At 51.9% G+C, this 13,106-nt stretch overlaps 5 protein-coding genes across 5 annotated transcripts; 3 read left to right on the plus strand and 2 right to left on the minus strand.

Moving 5' to 3' along the window:
* Positions 1-23: 23 nt before the first annotated feature.
* N7510_011473 (uncharacterized protein) lies at positions 24-1,533 on the plus strand (the record flags this gene model as incomplete). Its single annotated transcript, XM_056983398.1, has 5 exons — positions 24-129; positions 188-288; positions 340-718; positions 770-1,348; positions 1,406-1,533. 5 exons carry the CDS (start codon positions 24-26, stop codon positions 1,531-1,533), a joined length of 1,293 nt encoding a protein of 430 aa, XP_056828892.1.
* Positions 1,534-1,594: 61 nt separating this feature from the next.
* N7510_011474 (uncharacterized protein) lies at positions 1,595-3,188 on the minus strand (the record flags this gene model as incomplete). Its single annotated transcript, XM_056983399.1, has 2 exons — positions 1,595-2,260; positions 2,310-3,188. The coding sequence occupies 2 exons, from the start codon at positions 3,186-3,188 to the stop codon at positions 1,595-1,597; spliced, it is 1,545 nt and encodes a 514-aa protein (XP_056828893.1).
* Positions 3,189-3,346: 158 nt separating this feature from the next.
* Positions 3,347-5,127, plus strand: N7510_011475 (splicing factor cactin; the record flags this gene model as incomplete). The annotated part of the gene is made up of 4 exons (XM_056983400.1): positions 3,347-3,823; positions 3,883-4,347; positions 4,395-5,054; positions 5,110-5,127. The coding sequence occupies 4 exons, from the start codon at positions 3,347-3,349 to the stop codon at positions 5,125-5,127; spliced, it is 1,620 nt and encodes a 539-aa protein (XP_056828894.1).
* Positions 5,128-6,079: 952 nt separating this feature from the next.
* On the plus strand, positions 6,080-7,591 carry N7510_011476 (forkhead box transcription factor; the record flags this gene model as incomplete). The annotated part of the gene is made up of 2 exons (XM_056983401.1): positions 6,080-6,841; positions 6,908-7,591. The coding sequence occupies 2 exons, from the start codon at positions 6,080-6,082 to the stop codon at positions 7,589-7,591; spliced, it is 1,446 nt and encodes a 481-aa protein (XP_056828895.1).
* Positions 7,592-12,279: 4,688 nt separating this feature from the next.
* On the minus strand, positions 12,280-12,975 carry N7510_011477 (60S ribosomal protein eL34; the record flags this gene model as incomplete). The annotated part of the gene is made up of 4 exons (XM_056983402.1): positions 12,280-12,468; positions 12,632-12,755; positions 12,876-12,889; positions 12,952-12,975. 4 exons carry the CDS (start codon positions 12,973-12,975, stop codon positions 12,280-12,282), a joined length of 351 nt encoding a protein of 116 aa, XP_056828896.1.
* Between the last annotated feature and the right edge of the window lie 131 nt (positions 12,976-13,106).

Below are 13,106 nucleotides of genomic sequence, written 5' to 3' on the forward strand. Positions count from 1 at the left end.
ACAGAATTGGGCGCAGATCCACAATGATGGTAGGATGTATTGTCTTCATTATTGGGGCAATCATATGCACCGCCAGCGTTGATATCGCGATGCTTATCGTCGGCAGAATGTTCTGTGGCGGAGCTGTCGGTGTGTCATTGCGCTATGTGATAACCCTGAAGTAGAATGATCTAACATGGAGACACAGGAATGTTCACATCAACCGGTCCCCTTTACCTAGCCGAACTCTGTCTTCCTGCTGTGAGAGGGCGAATCCTGAGCTTTCAGCAGTGGAGCATTACTTGGGGTGTAAGTAACACGCTCAATCACCCGAGCCACCGGACTCATAATGGTTTTTAGGGTCTCATCATGTACTATATCACTTTTGGGACATCATATACAAACAGCGAAGCGGCTTTTCGGGTACCTTGGGCGGTCCAAATTGTACCGGCCGCTGTTCTGTTCGTTGCTCTATTTTTCATTCCTCGCTCGCCTCGTTGGCTCGCCTCTCAAGATCGCTGGGAAGAAACCCTTGAAGTGCTCACACATCTCCATGGTGGTGGGGATCCGCAAGCACCAATTGTCCAAGCCCAGTATGCTGAAATTCGGGAGGCTATGTCGATTTCAGAGTCGCAAGGAAAGGTCCGCTGGGCAGAGCTCATTCACCGTGACAACATCCACCGAATCTCAGCCGGTATCTTTGTGCACATCTGGACTCAGCTGAGCGGCAACAACGCTGGTACGTATTACCTGTACGAACTTCACGAATCTGAAAGCTAATTATTTGCAGTGCTCTATTATATTGTGTATATCTTCGAGATGGCCGGTCTGACAGGCAACACCAAGCTCATTGCCTCTTCTGTCCAGTATATTATCAACGTTGTGTTCACACTCCCTGCCATTCTATTTCTCGATCGCCTGGGTCGGCGTCCCGCTCTCATTGGCGGTGCATTCTTCATGATGATATGGCTATATGCTACTGCCGGTGTTATGGCTCAATATGGACACTACGTGCCCGGCGGCTTTGATGGATCGAGCGCTGTCACTTGGACGATGGATTCGACTAATACCAAGGCAAAAGCCGCTGTGATTGCTTTTACATACCTATTAGTTGCCACTTACAGCTTCACCTGGGCACCAATCTCCTGGTGTTATCCTTCAGAGATCTACCCTATTCGACTACGAGGCAAAGCAGTATCCATCGCAACGTCGGCTAATTGGGCTTTGGGATTTTCTAACAGCTATTTTACTCCACCAGCGTTCCAGAATATTCAGTGGAGGACCTTCATTATCTTCGGAACGTTCAACGTTGTGGCCTGCATTCATGCGTTTTTCTTCTTTCCCGAGACCAAGAAGAAGAGCCTAGAAGGTAAGCCTCGACCACAAACTAACCAATTAGAGCCATTTACTCATTTCAATATTCTAGATATTGACGAGCTATTCGCATCGGGTGTCAAACCCTGGAAGAAAACAACTTTGCCTAGTGACCGACTTGAAGAAATGATCGAAGGGGCTGGAAATGGCAAACTACAGCTAGAGGTAGCGGATGCTTGAGGTTATGGATTTTGCAGCTCTTTCATAGATACTATATCCAATGCCCAAAGGAACAAAAGATTTAGAATCTCCGCTTCTTCTTTGCAGGGGCTTCGCTCTTCTCCTGTAGCTGTCGCCTCAGTTCCTCTCGCTTGCGATTGGCCTTCTCTTCCTCTGTCTCAGGTTCAGGAGTTGGCGGTGCTGAAGGTGAAGGAAGAGGAGGAATAGATGGAGCTTCTTTAGATTTGGGTTGTGCCGCTTTCCGTGGGATGGGGGTCTCTTGCTTTGCTGCTTTCTTTAGCGGAGATGGCCCAGCACCAGGTTCCGGTGCCGATTCTGTCTTGCTGGGAGCATTGGCTTTGGCTTTGCCGCCGATCATACCCAGTTTCTTGGATTGTTTTGCGATTTTTGTGACGGTGGATGAAGTTGTCGCGTCACGAATCTTACTTTCCGCGGGCTTGGGATGTGCCGGTGCTGGTGTTTCGTTTTTCTTCTTGCCCCCTATAACACCCAAGCCGCCCCGAGGCTTTTTATGCATTTCTCGAGGTTGGGGCGGAGGTGCTGATGGCTTCAGTGGAGGAGATGTTATGGGAGTGCGTCTGCGTCGTGGTGCCGGTTCAGCTTCATGTTCGGATTCTGTAGCTGTAGCTTCGTCTGCATCTGTGGCGGATGCACGGGGAGATGGTACCGGCCTTTTTAATTTCGGCTTGACTTCTTGTCTCCTTAATTGAGGGGGCGTTTCTTGTCGCTGGAAATTCCATTAGTATGATCTAAAACTCTCGTACCCATTCACCTACCTGGAAGTCCTCATCTTCACTTCCCACGTCGGTCTCGACATCTTGAGACTCGGCTGATTGAAGCTTCGAAAGCTTGCCATGATCTTTTTCCATTTCTGTAGGGCCTGTTGAAGCTGTAGTTGTGGGGTGTGGCGGAAGTTTCTCCCACCATTTACCCTGAGGCAACTTGAGGTTGTCGAGATTGCCAGCTTTCTCAGACGCACGAATCTCTTGCACAAAGTTGGCAGCTAGCCTCGTGCTGTGGCTCTCGGCCAACCATACATGCTCGTCAAACGGGGCAACACCCTTGATAGCCTTCGCCGTCGCAGACCGTGTATCGTCCTTCCGAGCTGTGTGCAAACCAGCTGCACTGGGAAACACAGTCCCAAGGTCGACGCCGAGACTTTCGATCTTGTCAAATAGCTTGCCGAGCACCCAATCTTTCTGCTTGAGCTGGTCGAGGAGAGACCGCTGGCGAGACTCCCAATCTGCCTCCTCTTTCAGCAGAGGGAGCAGCAAGTGCTGCGTTGAGGCCTCGGGAGGCTCTTTCGACACATGAAACGACCATTTCAACGGCTTCAACGGAGCAGGCAGTTCCGTTATCGTGATGAGCTCAAGCGTGTCCCGGGACCCACTGCTAAGGGTGGTGGTGCCCCCGGTACCACGGAGGGCTTCTCCAATCTTGCCCAGCAGCACAGAAAGCTGCTCTACATCCTCGCTGGGATCGATCGTCGTCGCATCTTGTTCGGCTCTCTGGAGGATATCCTTGCGCGATAGCCGTTCCGACCAGACGGAGATGAAATCCGTCATGTAGATTTCATAGCCCTGACGCGTGTTTGAGTATTGAACGAGAAGCGCCGGAGTGTCTTCTGGCAGACGCAGCCGGTGCCATTTAGACATGGCGCCGTTGCGCCAAAGTATGTAGTTAGCTGTTGGGGTGAAGTTGTGCCCGAGTGAGATGACCGCCTTGAGGCTCCGTCGATCTGCCGTTCCAGAACATCATTCATTTTCCATCGCCATCTCTCTCCCCCCGACTTTCTCCTCCAATAACCTCCACAATGTCTGCGCGACACTCAGATCGCCCAGGCTCCAGGCGCAGCCGTTCGCGCTCTCCACCTTGGCGCCAACCGCAGAAACACCATGACCGTGAATGGCGCGATCGACAGGATCCGTCGCAGCAACCCCGACGAAACATGAAAGACCAAGTACGGCTCAACCAGCTGCAGGAGGATGAGCAGGCGCGCGAGTGGGTTTCGCAGGAGGATGTCTTTGTCCTGAAACAAGCCAAGAAGAAGGCGGAGATCAGAGTCAAGGAAGGCCGCGCGAAACCGATCGACTGGTTGGCGGTCACACTGCGCGTGATCGATCCCACGCGCAATCCCCTAGACGATGAGATTGCCGACTCTGAGCTGGATATCATTGATCCGGATGGAGTGTTCGAAGGCCTGTCGCAGCCTGAGCTACTGGATCTGGAGAAGGACATCGATACATTCGTCGGCCTGGAGACCAACGCGCAGAACCGTGATTTCTGGCAGGTAAGCTATCATCATTTTCGTTTTGGCCTATCACTCGCTGACTGTTTCTGTGCCGATAGACTATGCGGATCATCTGCCGAGACCGTCAAAAGATCACTGCTCCCGAGGGACGGGCGCTCAACTCCGTGGCTGCTGATATCAATCGACTTTTGAGCCCCAAGTCTTACGAACAACTCCAGACACTTGAGGTGCAAGTGAAAAGAAAACTGAACTCCAATGAGCCTATCGACACGGACTATTGGGAAGAATTGCTACGCAGTCTGACGGTATGGAAGGCGCGGGCAAAGTTGAAGAAGGTCTGCCAAGCCGTCATCGATGAGCGCGTGCGCGATCTACGGAATCAGCAGAGAGAGGAGGCGGAATCGATTCGGGCAAAGCTGGCACCTCTTGCGCCGCTCGTGGACGATGCTCGCCAACCAGACCCTAAAGAGTTCGACGGATTAGATCCGGACCCATTGCTCCAGATCCGCCCGGAGGATAAAGGACTGGAGATTATGGACGAATCAGCGTTTCTCAATCAGGTGGTAAGTCACATCCCCCCCGGGAAAATGATACTCTACTAATCCTATAGGCCCGCGAGCGTCACAAGATCCTGCGCATGGGATACGTCCCTCTACGGCAGCGAGCAGCAGACAAGTCTTCGGCAGTTGCGTACCCAGTTTCTACCAGCACCCCAGCCGCTGCCGGGTCGTCGCGATTCTCAGCCATTCCCAATGACGATTTCTCCCAGGCCACTAAGGCTCTGTACGAGCGGGAGCTGGCTAAAGGTGTGAGCGAGAATGAGGAGATTTTCACAAGCGAAGAGGCCGTTATCACGAGCTCCAAGTCCCAGTGGGCCAGTAAACACCGGCCGCGCAAGCCCCGGTATTTCAACCGCGTGCAGATGGGCTACGAGTGGAACAAGTACAACCAAACGCACTACGACCATGACAACCCGCCGCCGAAGGTTGTGCAGGGCTACAAGTTCAACATCTTCTACCCAGATCTCATCGACAAGGCCAAGGCGCCCACGTACCGTATCGAGCGCGAACACGGTCGCAAGCGCGGAGAGTCCTTTGCGGCCGCGGGCGAAGAAGACACCTGTCTCATCCGGTTCATGGCTGGCCCACCGTATGAGGACATTGCCTTCCGTATTGTGGATAAGGAATGGGATTATAGCGCGAAGCGAGAACGGGGGTTCAAGAGTACCTTTGACAAGGGCATTCTCCAGCTCCATTTCCAGTTCAAGCGGGTCAGTCACGACTCCTCCATATCAAATACTCCGATGGCTACTGACACTGTCTCAGATCTATTACCGGAAGTAACACATGCACGACCGTCATTCCCACATGGTGGTGGTGGTTGGAGGTTGGAGGGGCCAGGCGCGGGATATATTTTCCAGCGCCTTGAACGGCCGGTGGGGATGCCTGGACGATTGGCCTGGAAACATTACCCCCTTATAAGGTGTGCGGCAGGTGTCAAATGCTTAATCTGACTAACACCACCAGTCAGTTCATGTGCGTCCACCCGGGATGGTGAATTCCCAGAACAGACGTTTAAGAACCAGAAGAAAAGAAAAGAAAGGTCACACCGTGTCTTGCAGGGCTCCTTCACAACTTCCGGCGGGCAAGAAAGAGTGCAGTCTAGGCTGAAACTCTGTATTTTTCCCTTTTTTGTTTTGCTTTTTCCCTTTTCGAGAATGTCCTCTATGGACTTGTCTGCGGGCGTCCGCCACACTTGGCCACCTCTGTCGTTGCACCAGATCCGTCGATGCCCAGTCAGATCTTTGGTCACTTGGGCTCCGCGCCGTTCCACGGGACCATCTAGAGACGCCGTCGTAGCGGTTGGTCGTTTTTAGTCTCTTGTTGACTTCGAGACTTCACCTAGGGTAAAGCAGAGTGGTGTTTGTGTGGCTAATTGCAGCGTGAAAGAGAGAAAGAGAGCGCGAACTGCCCTTGTTGCCCTATGTGCTGGCAGGGTCCGACATCCTAGGAAAGGAAAAAAAAATTCTCTAGCATACATACATACTCCCTGAGTGTACAGCTCCAATCGGTGGATGGCCACGTCTGGCAGTTATTCTGCCTCCCCCCATTCTTACTTCTTGTACTTCATCTCTTCTTCGCCTCTCCTTCTGCTTCACTTCACTCTTCTCTATCCTTAGAGTCCCGCCCAATGCACGACCCTGAACGTCCCTAGTCACAAGTCTCCCTCACTAAGCGCGGCTCTCTTCTGGACGCCATGGACTCATTTCCATCTCACCCTTCTTTCCTGGCTCAGATGCCAACTGACCAGCGAGAGCCCTTCGACACGCTTCTCCAGATGAAAGCCCCCCAGCCTTACAGCCCCTGTCCCTCCGTCGATGCCTGGCCGAGATTCAGATCCACCCAAGAATCCCCGATGCCCCTTCATCACCTTCACCCGGAGCTCTGGAGCGCCGCCATAGCCTTATCAGAGCCGTACGCGCTCAGCTCTCACTCACCCTATTTGGACTCTTACGACGCCACTTCTTCAAACCCTACCCTGATGGCTTCCCCATCCACTGTGGCTCCATTGAGCCCGGGCCTCCACCGGCAGCACATGGAAAATGGTGACCACCACCTGAGCTGGATGGAAGAGGCTCTTGCTTCCCCCTCTTCTCTACAAGAATACCATCAGCATCATCACCCTCGCCCCAACCACTACAATCCTAACCCGACCCAAATGGAGAGCCTAGATCTGCCAGAAATGCGTGCTTCGCCTCCTCCTCTGTTTGAAATTGCCTCGTATCTTTCGCAGGCGGCATCCGGGCCCAGCATTCACGGCCCCATGACGATCTCCTCACCCGAGCCTGCTCCTTCACGGGAGAACTCTGCCGCTAGCGAGTCCAGCGATGATCAGCCGTACTCCAAACTCATCTATGAGGCACTGGTATCTGCAGAAAACAAGAAGCTGCCTCTTCAGGGTATTTACAATTGGTTCGAAAAGCACACCGCGAAGAGTAAAGACCCGTCCTCAAAGGGCTGGCAGAACAGTATCCGCCACAATCTTTCCATGAATGCAGTATGCATGCATTTTCCCTCTTGTCACTTTGTTGCAATCCATGTTTCTAATCAGTTGTCTTTACAGGGATTTGAAGCCATCAAGGAAGAAGCAGCACCGGGTAAGAAAGCAGTCAACTTCTGGCGGCTGACGCAGGAAGCACTGGAGCAAGGCGGCGTCCATTCGACCACTCGCTACAGAAAGGCGAACCACAAGCGACACAAGAGCTCTAGTCCTCCTGCCCTTCCTCAGCGGCATCATCATTCAGGGTCGAAGGCAGGAGCTAAGGCCAGCAGAAGCAGCGCAGCGAAGATCCGCCATTCGACCACCACCAGCACGAGTCAGGACGAGCTACTGCGAAAGGACCAATATCGAGCTCGGCCACCGGTTCGCCATCTGCGCCGCCAGCTTCAGCAACAGACCCCTCACCATGATCACCCTTCGCCTCCCCGTCACAGTCACTATGCACCAATTGGTCCCTCGCCCGTCGCAATGATGCAAGCCCACCACACCATGAACCCCGCAGAGACCAACAGTTCACCCGTGCGATCATTCGATCCGAGCATGGTGATCGGCTGCGCCAGCCTGCCGATGGACGACACCGCTCCCGTCTTCGTAGACGCCATAGATGTTGGGACGGGCTGCCTGGCCTTTGATGATCCGGCCTATCCAAGCTGGATTGGGCTGCAGTACTATTCCAGTAACGGGCTCGCTAGAGTGCCTGACGTCTCGCACGGTCTCCCGCCCGGCATATACACTGTGCTGCACTAGTGGATGCTTGGAATATGGTTGGTCCAGCGGCTGGTAAGGCGGGTGAGGAGGTGAGGAGCTAATTAAACCGTTCGGGGACTCGGCGGTCGGAAGGCCGGACCAAGGCTGACGTGCATATGCTTCTCTTTTTTTTTACAGTGTCGTTTTTGTTGCGGGTTCTGGTTCTGTTTTTGGGCGGGTCTTTCTTGGCCTGGTCAATAAACTAGATGATGCACTTTTCTAGTCGGTTAGTCTGCTTTGGCTTTTTAGTTCATCAAGTGCATTACAAAAAAGGGACTGGGATTTCATGATGTTATGATTTGCAATGATGGGAATGGAGTAGGCGTGTGTCTGTACCATATGATCCTCTTTTATTTTCTTTTACTTCTTTTACTTCTTTTGTGCTGATACGAGTCATGTCCACCGTTTAATGGCTAATAACTCGACCCACCCGATCGTTCGTTCATCCCTTCACGATACCCTGTCTGTGCTAGCTATCAAGTGTCATTATTGATCGGCAGATAAGCGGGTAAAAAACATAATAGCACGCTAGTTAAGCCTATTTCTTTGTCTTTAGTAGTGCCGCGGCACGTCTCAATTTTTGGCGCTCTCGGGAGAGTTAGTGCAGGGAACGCCCGTTAGACGGATCTTTGGCAGTCGACAGGTTAATACCACTAGTTACTTGCCACTACACTAGATGAGCGTGCTCTCCCTCCCCTCCTCCATTGTGTCTGTGTAAAGTGTGACCGACTCCAACATGCGGTCCAATCACAGGCGGAGGAAGTAGGATAATCATGCATGGGACACAAGATGCTGACTTCTTCAACAAAGAAAATTAACTAGGTGGCTTCGTTCGTCCACACCATTCTGTTCCACCGTTAGTTAGCCCGAGCGGCTCGTTTCCCTTTCTCCTTCTTCACTAGACTCATTACTAGTCCAATCAACCGCCCTGCAGCCGTCCATCGGTGACGCGGCCTAGCTAGGCAGATTTGCTGTTCATTTTCTTCCTTCCCCACCCTCGTCAACCCTACACCCACTAACACGGACCTGCTAGCTTGAGATAGCTCGGTATCAGGATCGAGATCGAGATTGTGGAGCTAGGTACATCGCACAACACGATAAGATAGAATCTATCTTCCAGTACTTCCTATCCATACACTTGCAGGAAGCAGCTCAAGCTCCAGGGCTCGCATGATCGGCTATGTAGCATAAATACTGTTGAATACGTGCTCGTGGGCGATCAGCAGACGCAAAACACTGTAGTACCATAGTGCTACTGCCCCCATCGGCTGTCTCTGTCGGTACCTCAATATTCCTAGCTGGGAAGGTGCTACTGCAACCCCCGAGATACATATGGTGATGGTGGTACTTACACCGCTCTACTGACTACCACTCTACTTTTCCCGAACTGACAGCTGCAGTGCAGCCGTTCGGTGTCAAAAACTCTATTGATGTAATTTTGCTTTTTCTTAGTACTCCATTCGTACCCGCGGTCCGTGCCGAGAAGTATCTTTTGTTCCTGAATAATGTGCCAACCTTGATTCAATCCCTACTCAATGAATATCATATAGGGAAGGTCTGTAAATGCTATGTACAATAATGTTGGTACTGTACACACCACAGGGGCTGGACACCTTTTTCTTCTTCACTAGGGCCAAAATAATTACTACATTGGGGTCAGACGAGAACAGCCACCGGTAAATGCTGGTAAATACTACTATCCACTAGCATTTACCGGCACTTACCCTGCCGTGACGAGCTTCTGGGATAGTCAGAGACTAAACCGAACAGATAGATACATAGAAGAGTCGATTCATCGCTGGGTTCATCCACCGATCGGCAATGCCCCCAATCCCGCCACGATCCCAGTGAAGTGCAGGCAGGCAGATCCGACAGGGACAAGGTATGGGAGTCGGATACGATCCGCTGTGCGTTCTTGCTCGCATGACCCTGTTGTTCTCTCTTTGCTTTTTCGTTTTCATTCTTTCTTCTTCTTCTTTTTTTCATTATGAGTCTGCTTTGCGGTTTTGTTGTTTCTCCACTCTTTTCCGGACTATGTAGGGCAGAGGCAGCCGGCATCAATAGCTTCAGATTGAAACGGGCACACAAAAGACCGATTATTCAAGCCGCAGTTGTCATGTCATGTGCAGCCGGGGATATCCCAGATCTGCATGCGTGGTGGTTTGTTTTGTTCCAATCTATCGAGTTTAGTCAGTTCCCCGGTAGTTGGAAACGCGCGAGGCTGGTGTTCCGAGATTTCGTCTCAGCAGCGATCTCTCTTCCGCACTACTGCCGACGGCGGACGTGCAGACCCACAGTCCGGTCTGTCGAATGCAGGGGTTTTCGTCGGCTGTACGTAACTACTGCACATTCGGTTGTGCAGTACACTGATTAGTCCCCGGTCGACATGGATAGGGGCTCTCATTCTTTCAGTTGGGCGTAGTGGGTGGATCGGCCCAATTGGCAGCTGTCAAGCTTCAGCCCCCCGCTTGCCTTTGGGAGGAGAGGTCATTGGCCATTGGATCCGAGAGATAGAGAGTGCAAACAATACTAAGCCTCAACTTGACCGCTCTTCCCATCGTCAGCATTGCCTGTTATGGCTCGGTGTGGAGAACTAACTGAAAGAACCGAGCCCAATCCATTATTGTGGTTCGCGGGGGACATGGATTCTTACAGACAGATCCTTTGTCCATCCAAATCAGTGCCGTCAGTAGCTGAGGTACCGAGAACAAACTCACTAGGACCAGTTCTTCGGCTGCCACGTAGCTGGGGGAGGTACAATACATGGTGAGTATATTAGCAGAACTCGGGAAGCGCAGGGATTGCATGCCATTGGGCGGCCGACGGGTAGATCCAGCGATCAAGCTAGCGGCATGGATCGGAACGATCGATTCGGGCTTGTCTTACACTATATTCACAACAGTTAAAGGTAAAATGAAATATATTATAAGGGAAAAAAACGCCTTGAGTATGCCCGACGAGCCTCGTACAACGCCACTCTTGACATCTGCTGAGCCAGCTCATCATCCCATCCCACACTGCCTGTCACCCGCAGCACCGGCAGATAAATCCCAAGATGATACTCCTACTCAAAGTGGCAGTTCCAGAGATGGTCCTGCGAAGGGGCCGGCTTTTCTCCGTCCTTCGGCCGAACAACTGACAGACCATGCATGTACTTGCTATACCTTGTGTGCTAAGCGCAGGATGGCACGGGATTTGGCATAGCGTACATAGGTCGGGAGGCACACGGAAGCTTGAGGACATGTCAGTCTCAGATGTGCATTGGTCTCGTGTTCTCTCTTTAGTATGCAAAGTAGTTGAGAGGCCGCCATCGGTATTTATCTCTTCGACCGCTGCCGCTGTTACCATCGCCGCACCGCGCAAGCTCGCCAGAAATGGCCTCTCTACGACCTAAAGCGGTGGCTCCAGCGGAGATGAGGTGGATGTCAGATGAGATGTCAAGATCCATCGAACCGTTCTCCTGGATTTATTTTTACTGCCCAAGCAAGCTAATTATGTAGGCCGAAGCGTAAGCCTAAGGCTAAGCCCGTAACCGGGGGGCAGCAGAGAGGCGTCAAGGCGTCATTTACCATGGCTTCGTCACTGGTTAGTTGGCCTTTAGCCCCTCTCTCATTCTCTCATTCTCTCCCGTTCACTCTCTGTCAATCTGTGACACCAGTCAGGATCATGATCCTTGTCCTGACTGGTCTGTGGCTACCCAGCCCCTCTCTCCCCTCTCGTGTTCCCCTGTCCAGGGAGGGTATATTACGTGCCTCCTGGTCTATAATATGACCGAAGAGAAGAGATGCCGCTAGTTTTCGTTGTGTTGCATGCTTGGTTTTGGGGTGGTGGTGGTTGGTTTGATTCTCGGTAGTCGAGCCTGGCATGAATGGACTGTGCCGGAGCTTAATGGAGGAAATGTAGTGAATTGATATTAGGTTGGTAATTAGTTGAGTCTTTGGTGGAGGAATGGGAATATGTGTCACTGAAACAGGTTTATCGAGAATTGTAGCTAAGAATAAAGAGAGGAAAACTTGAGATATATATAAATTCGTCAACCAGCTCCACTATACTGAGGTCAATAACCACCGTGAGTACCACTGAGGTGACATGAAAGCAAGGAGCCAATGCAGATACACCATTCTGTTGAGAAAAGGCAATTTGCAGAAATCAGGGTGGTTCAGTGCGACAAGACAAAATCATAACAACGGCACGGCTGAGTCAAGGCTTTGCATTAAATCATGAAGTCTGAGTATGTTGGTGGCGATGCATTCCTCTGGAACTGCCGTTTACATATGCTTATACTAGAGATGCTGATGATACTACTGTTCATAGCATCCTGCTATACTCTATCCATCCAGCGGAGCAAAATGGAGATCAATTGGGTAAGTCGTCATAGTCGAAGCGTCGAGAGCGAGGCACATTCGCGAGCGACGATGGGAATACTACGTAGCATGCTTACTAGAAACGAAAGTCCAGGATCAATACTACGTTGCTGCCGGTTGGACAACAATCCAACAACCACGGCCGACCTGATCGATCATGAATAAAAATGGGTTTCATTTGCGTAGCTGCAATCCACAGCGTGGACTGGCATGCCAGCTGTTGCTGTTCATCTTTCCGATGCTAACAGAACCAATCCCAGCTGATTTTTTCTTTCCTTTCCGTAAGTAAAAGATAAACACCGTCCGACACAGAATGCTCCTCGCTTAGCGCTTGCTAGGCTTCTCCTGGGACTCCTTGAGCACCTTCTTGACGATCTTCTGCTCCTCGATCAGGAAAGCGCGCACAATGCGGTCCTTGACGCAGCCGGCGCAGCGCGAGCCACCGTAGGCGCGGCTGACGTTCTTCTTGGGGCGGGAGATCTGGGAGTATTCGCGGGGGCGGAGGGCGGGAATCTGTTGATGCGTGCTTAGTTTTGTGTGTTTTTGCGAGAGAGAACACGGTCGGAGTTGAGTATGTCATGTGTCGGTCCTCGATCGCACATCCACACAGAATTTTGCAATTTCGCTCGGGTCCCGCACACGACACAACACACACCACCGGTTAGGAGACACTCACGCCAGGGAGCTTGATGCCGCAGTCACCGCACTTGGGAGCGGTACCCTTCTTCTTCAGGTGCAGGTACCGGAGCTCACCACCGGGGGTCTTGATGATGCGAACCTTGTTGGACCGCGTGTTGTACCTAATCGAATCACACAATCAATATCACACACGACAAGACGAAGGACGGTGCCATTTGCATCCGCTGGGATGTCGAGAAATGCGCAGGACCGGGGGTAGGCAGTTGGGATTTTGAACGTACGGGTTCCGGCGGCGCTGGGAGGCAAGCGAGTCAGTTTCATTGCATGGAGTGTTGAGTGTCAGAGTAGAATACTCACGTATTGCAGTCTGTTGTTCGGCATTTTGTCTGCGTGAACCTCTGCGGGTGGTCGTCAAGAGTTGGTGGTCGAGGATGAATTGCAGCGGGAAGTTTTTGTGTGGGTTTCGTTTGGCGAGTATGCACTAGTCCCGATTGGGCCTAGCGCCTTGGGAG

Source organism: Penicillium lagena, assembly GCF_028827675.1.
Source record: "Penicillium lagena strain IBT 129212 chromosome Unknown utg000008l_segment0_segment0, whole genome shotgun sequence".
In the NCBI taxonomy this organism is placed as follows: domain Eukaryota; kingdom Fungi; phylum Ascomycota; class Eurotiomycetes; order Eurotiales; family Aspergillaceae; genus Penicillium; species Penicillium lagena.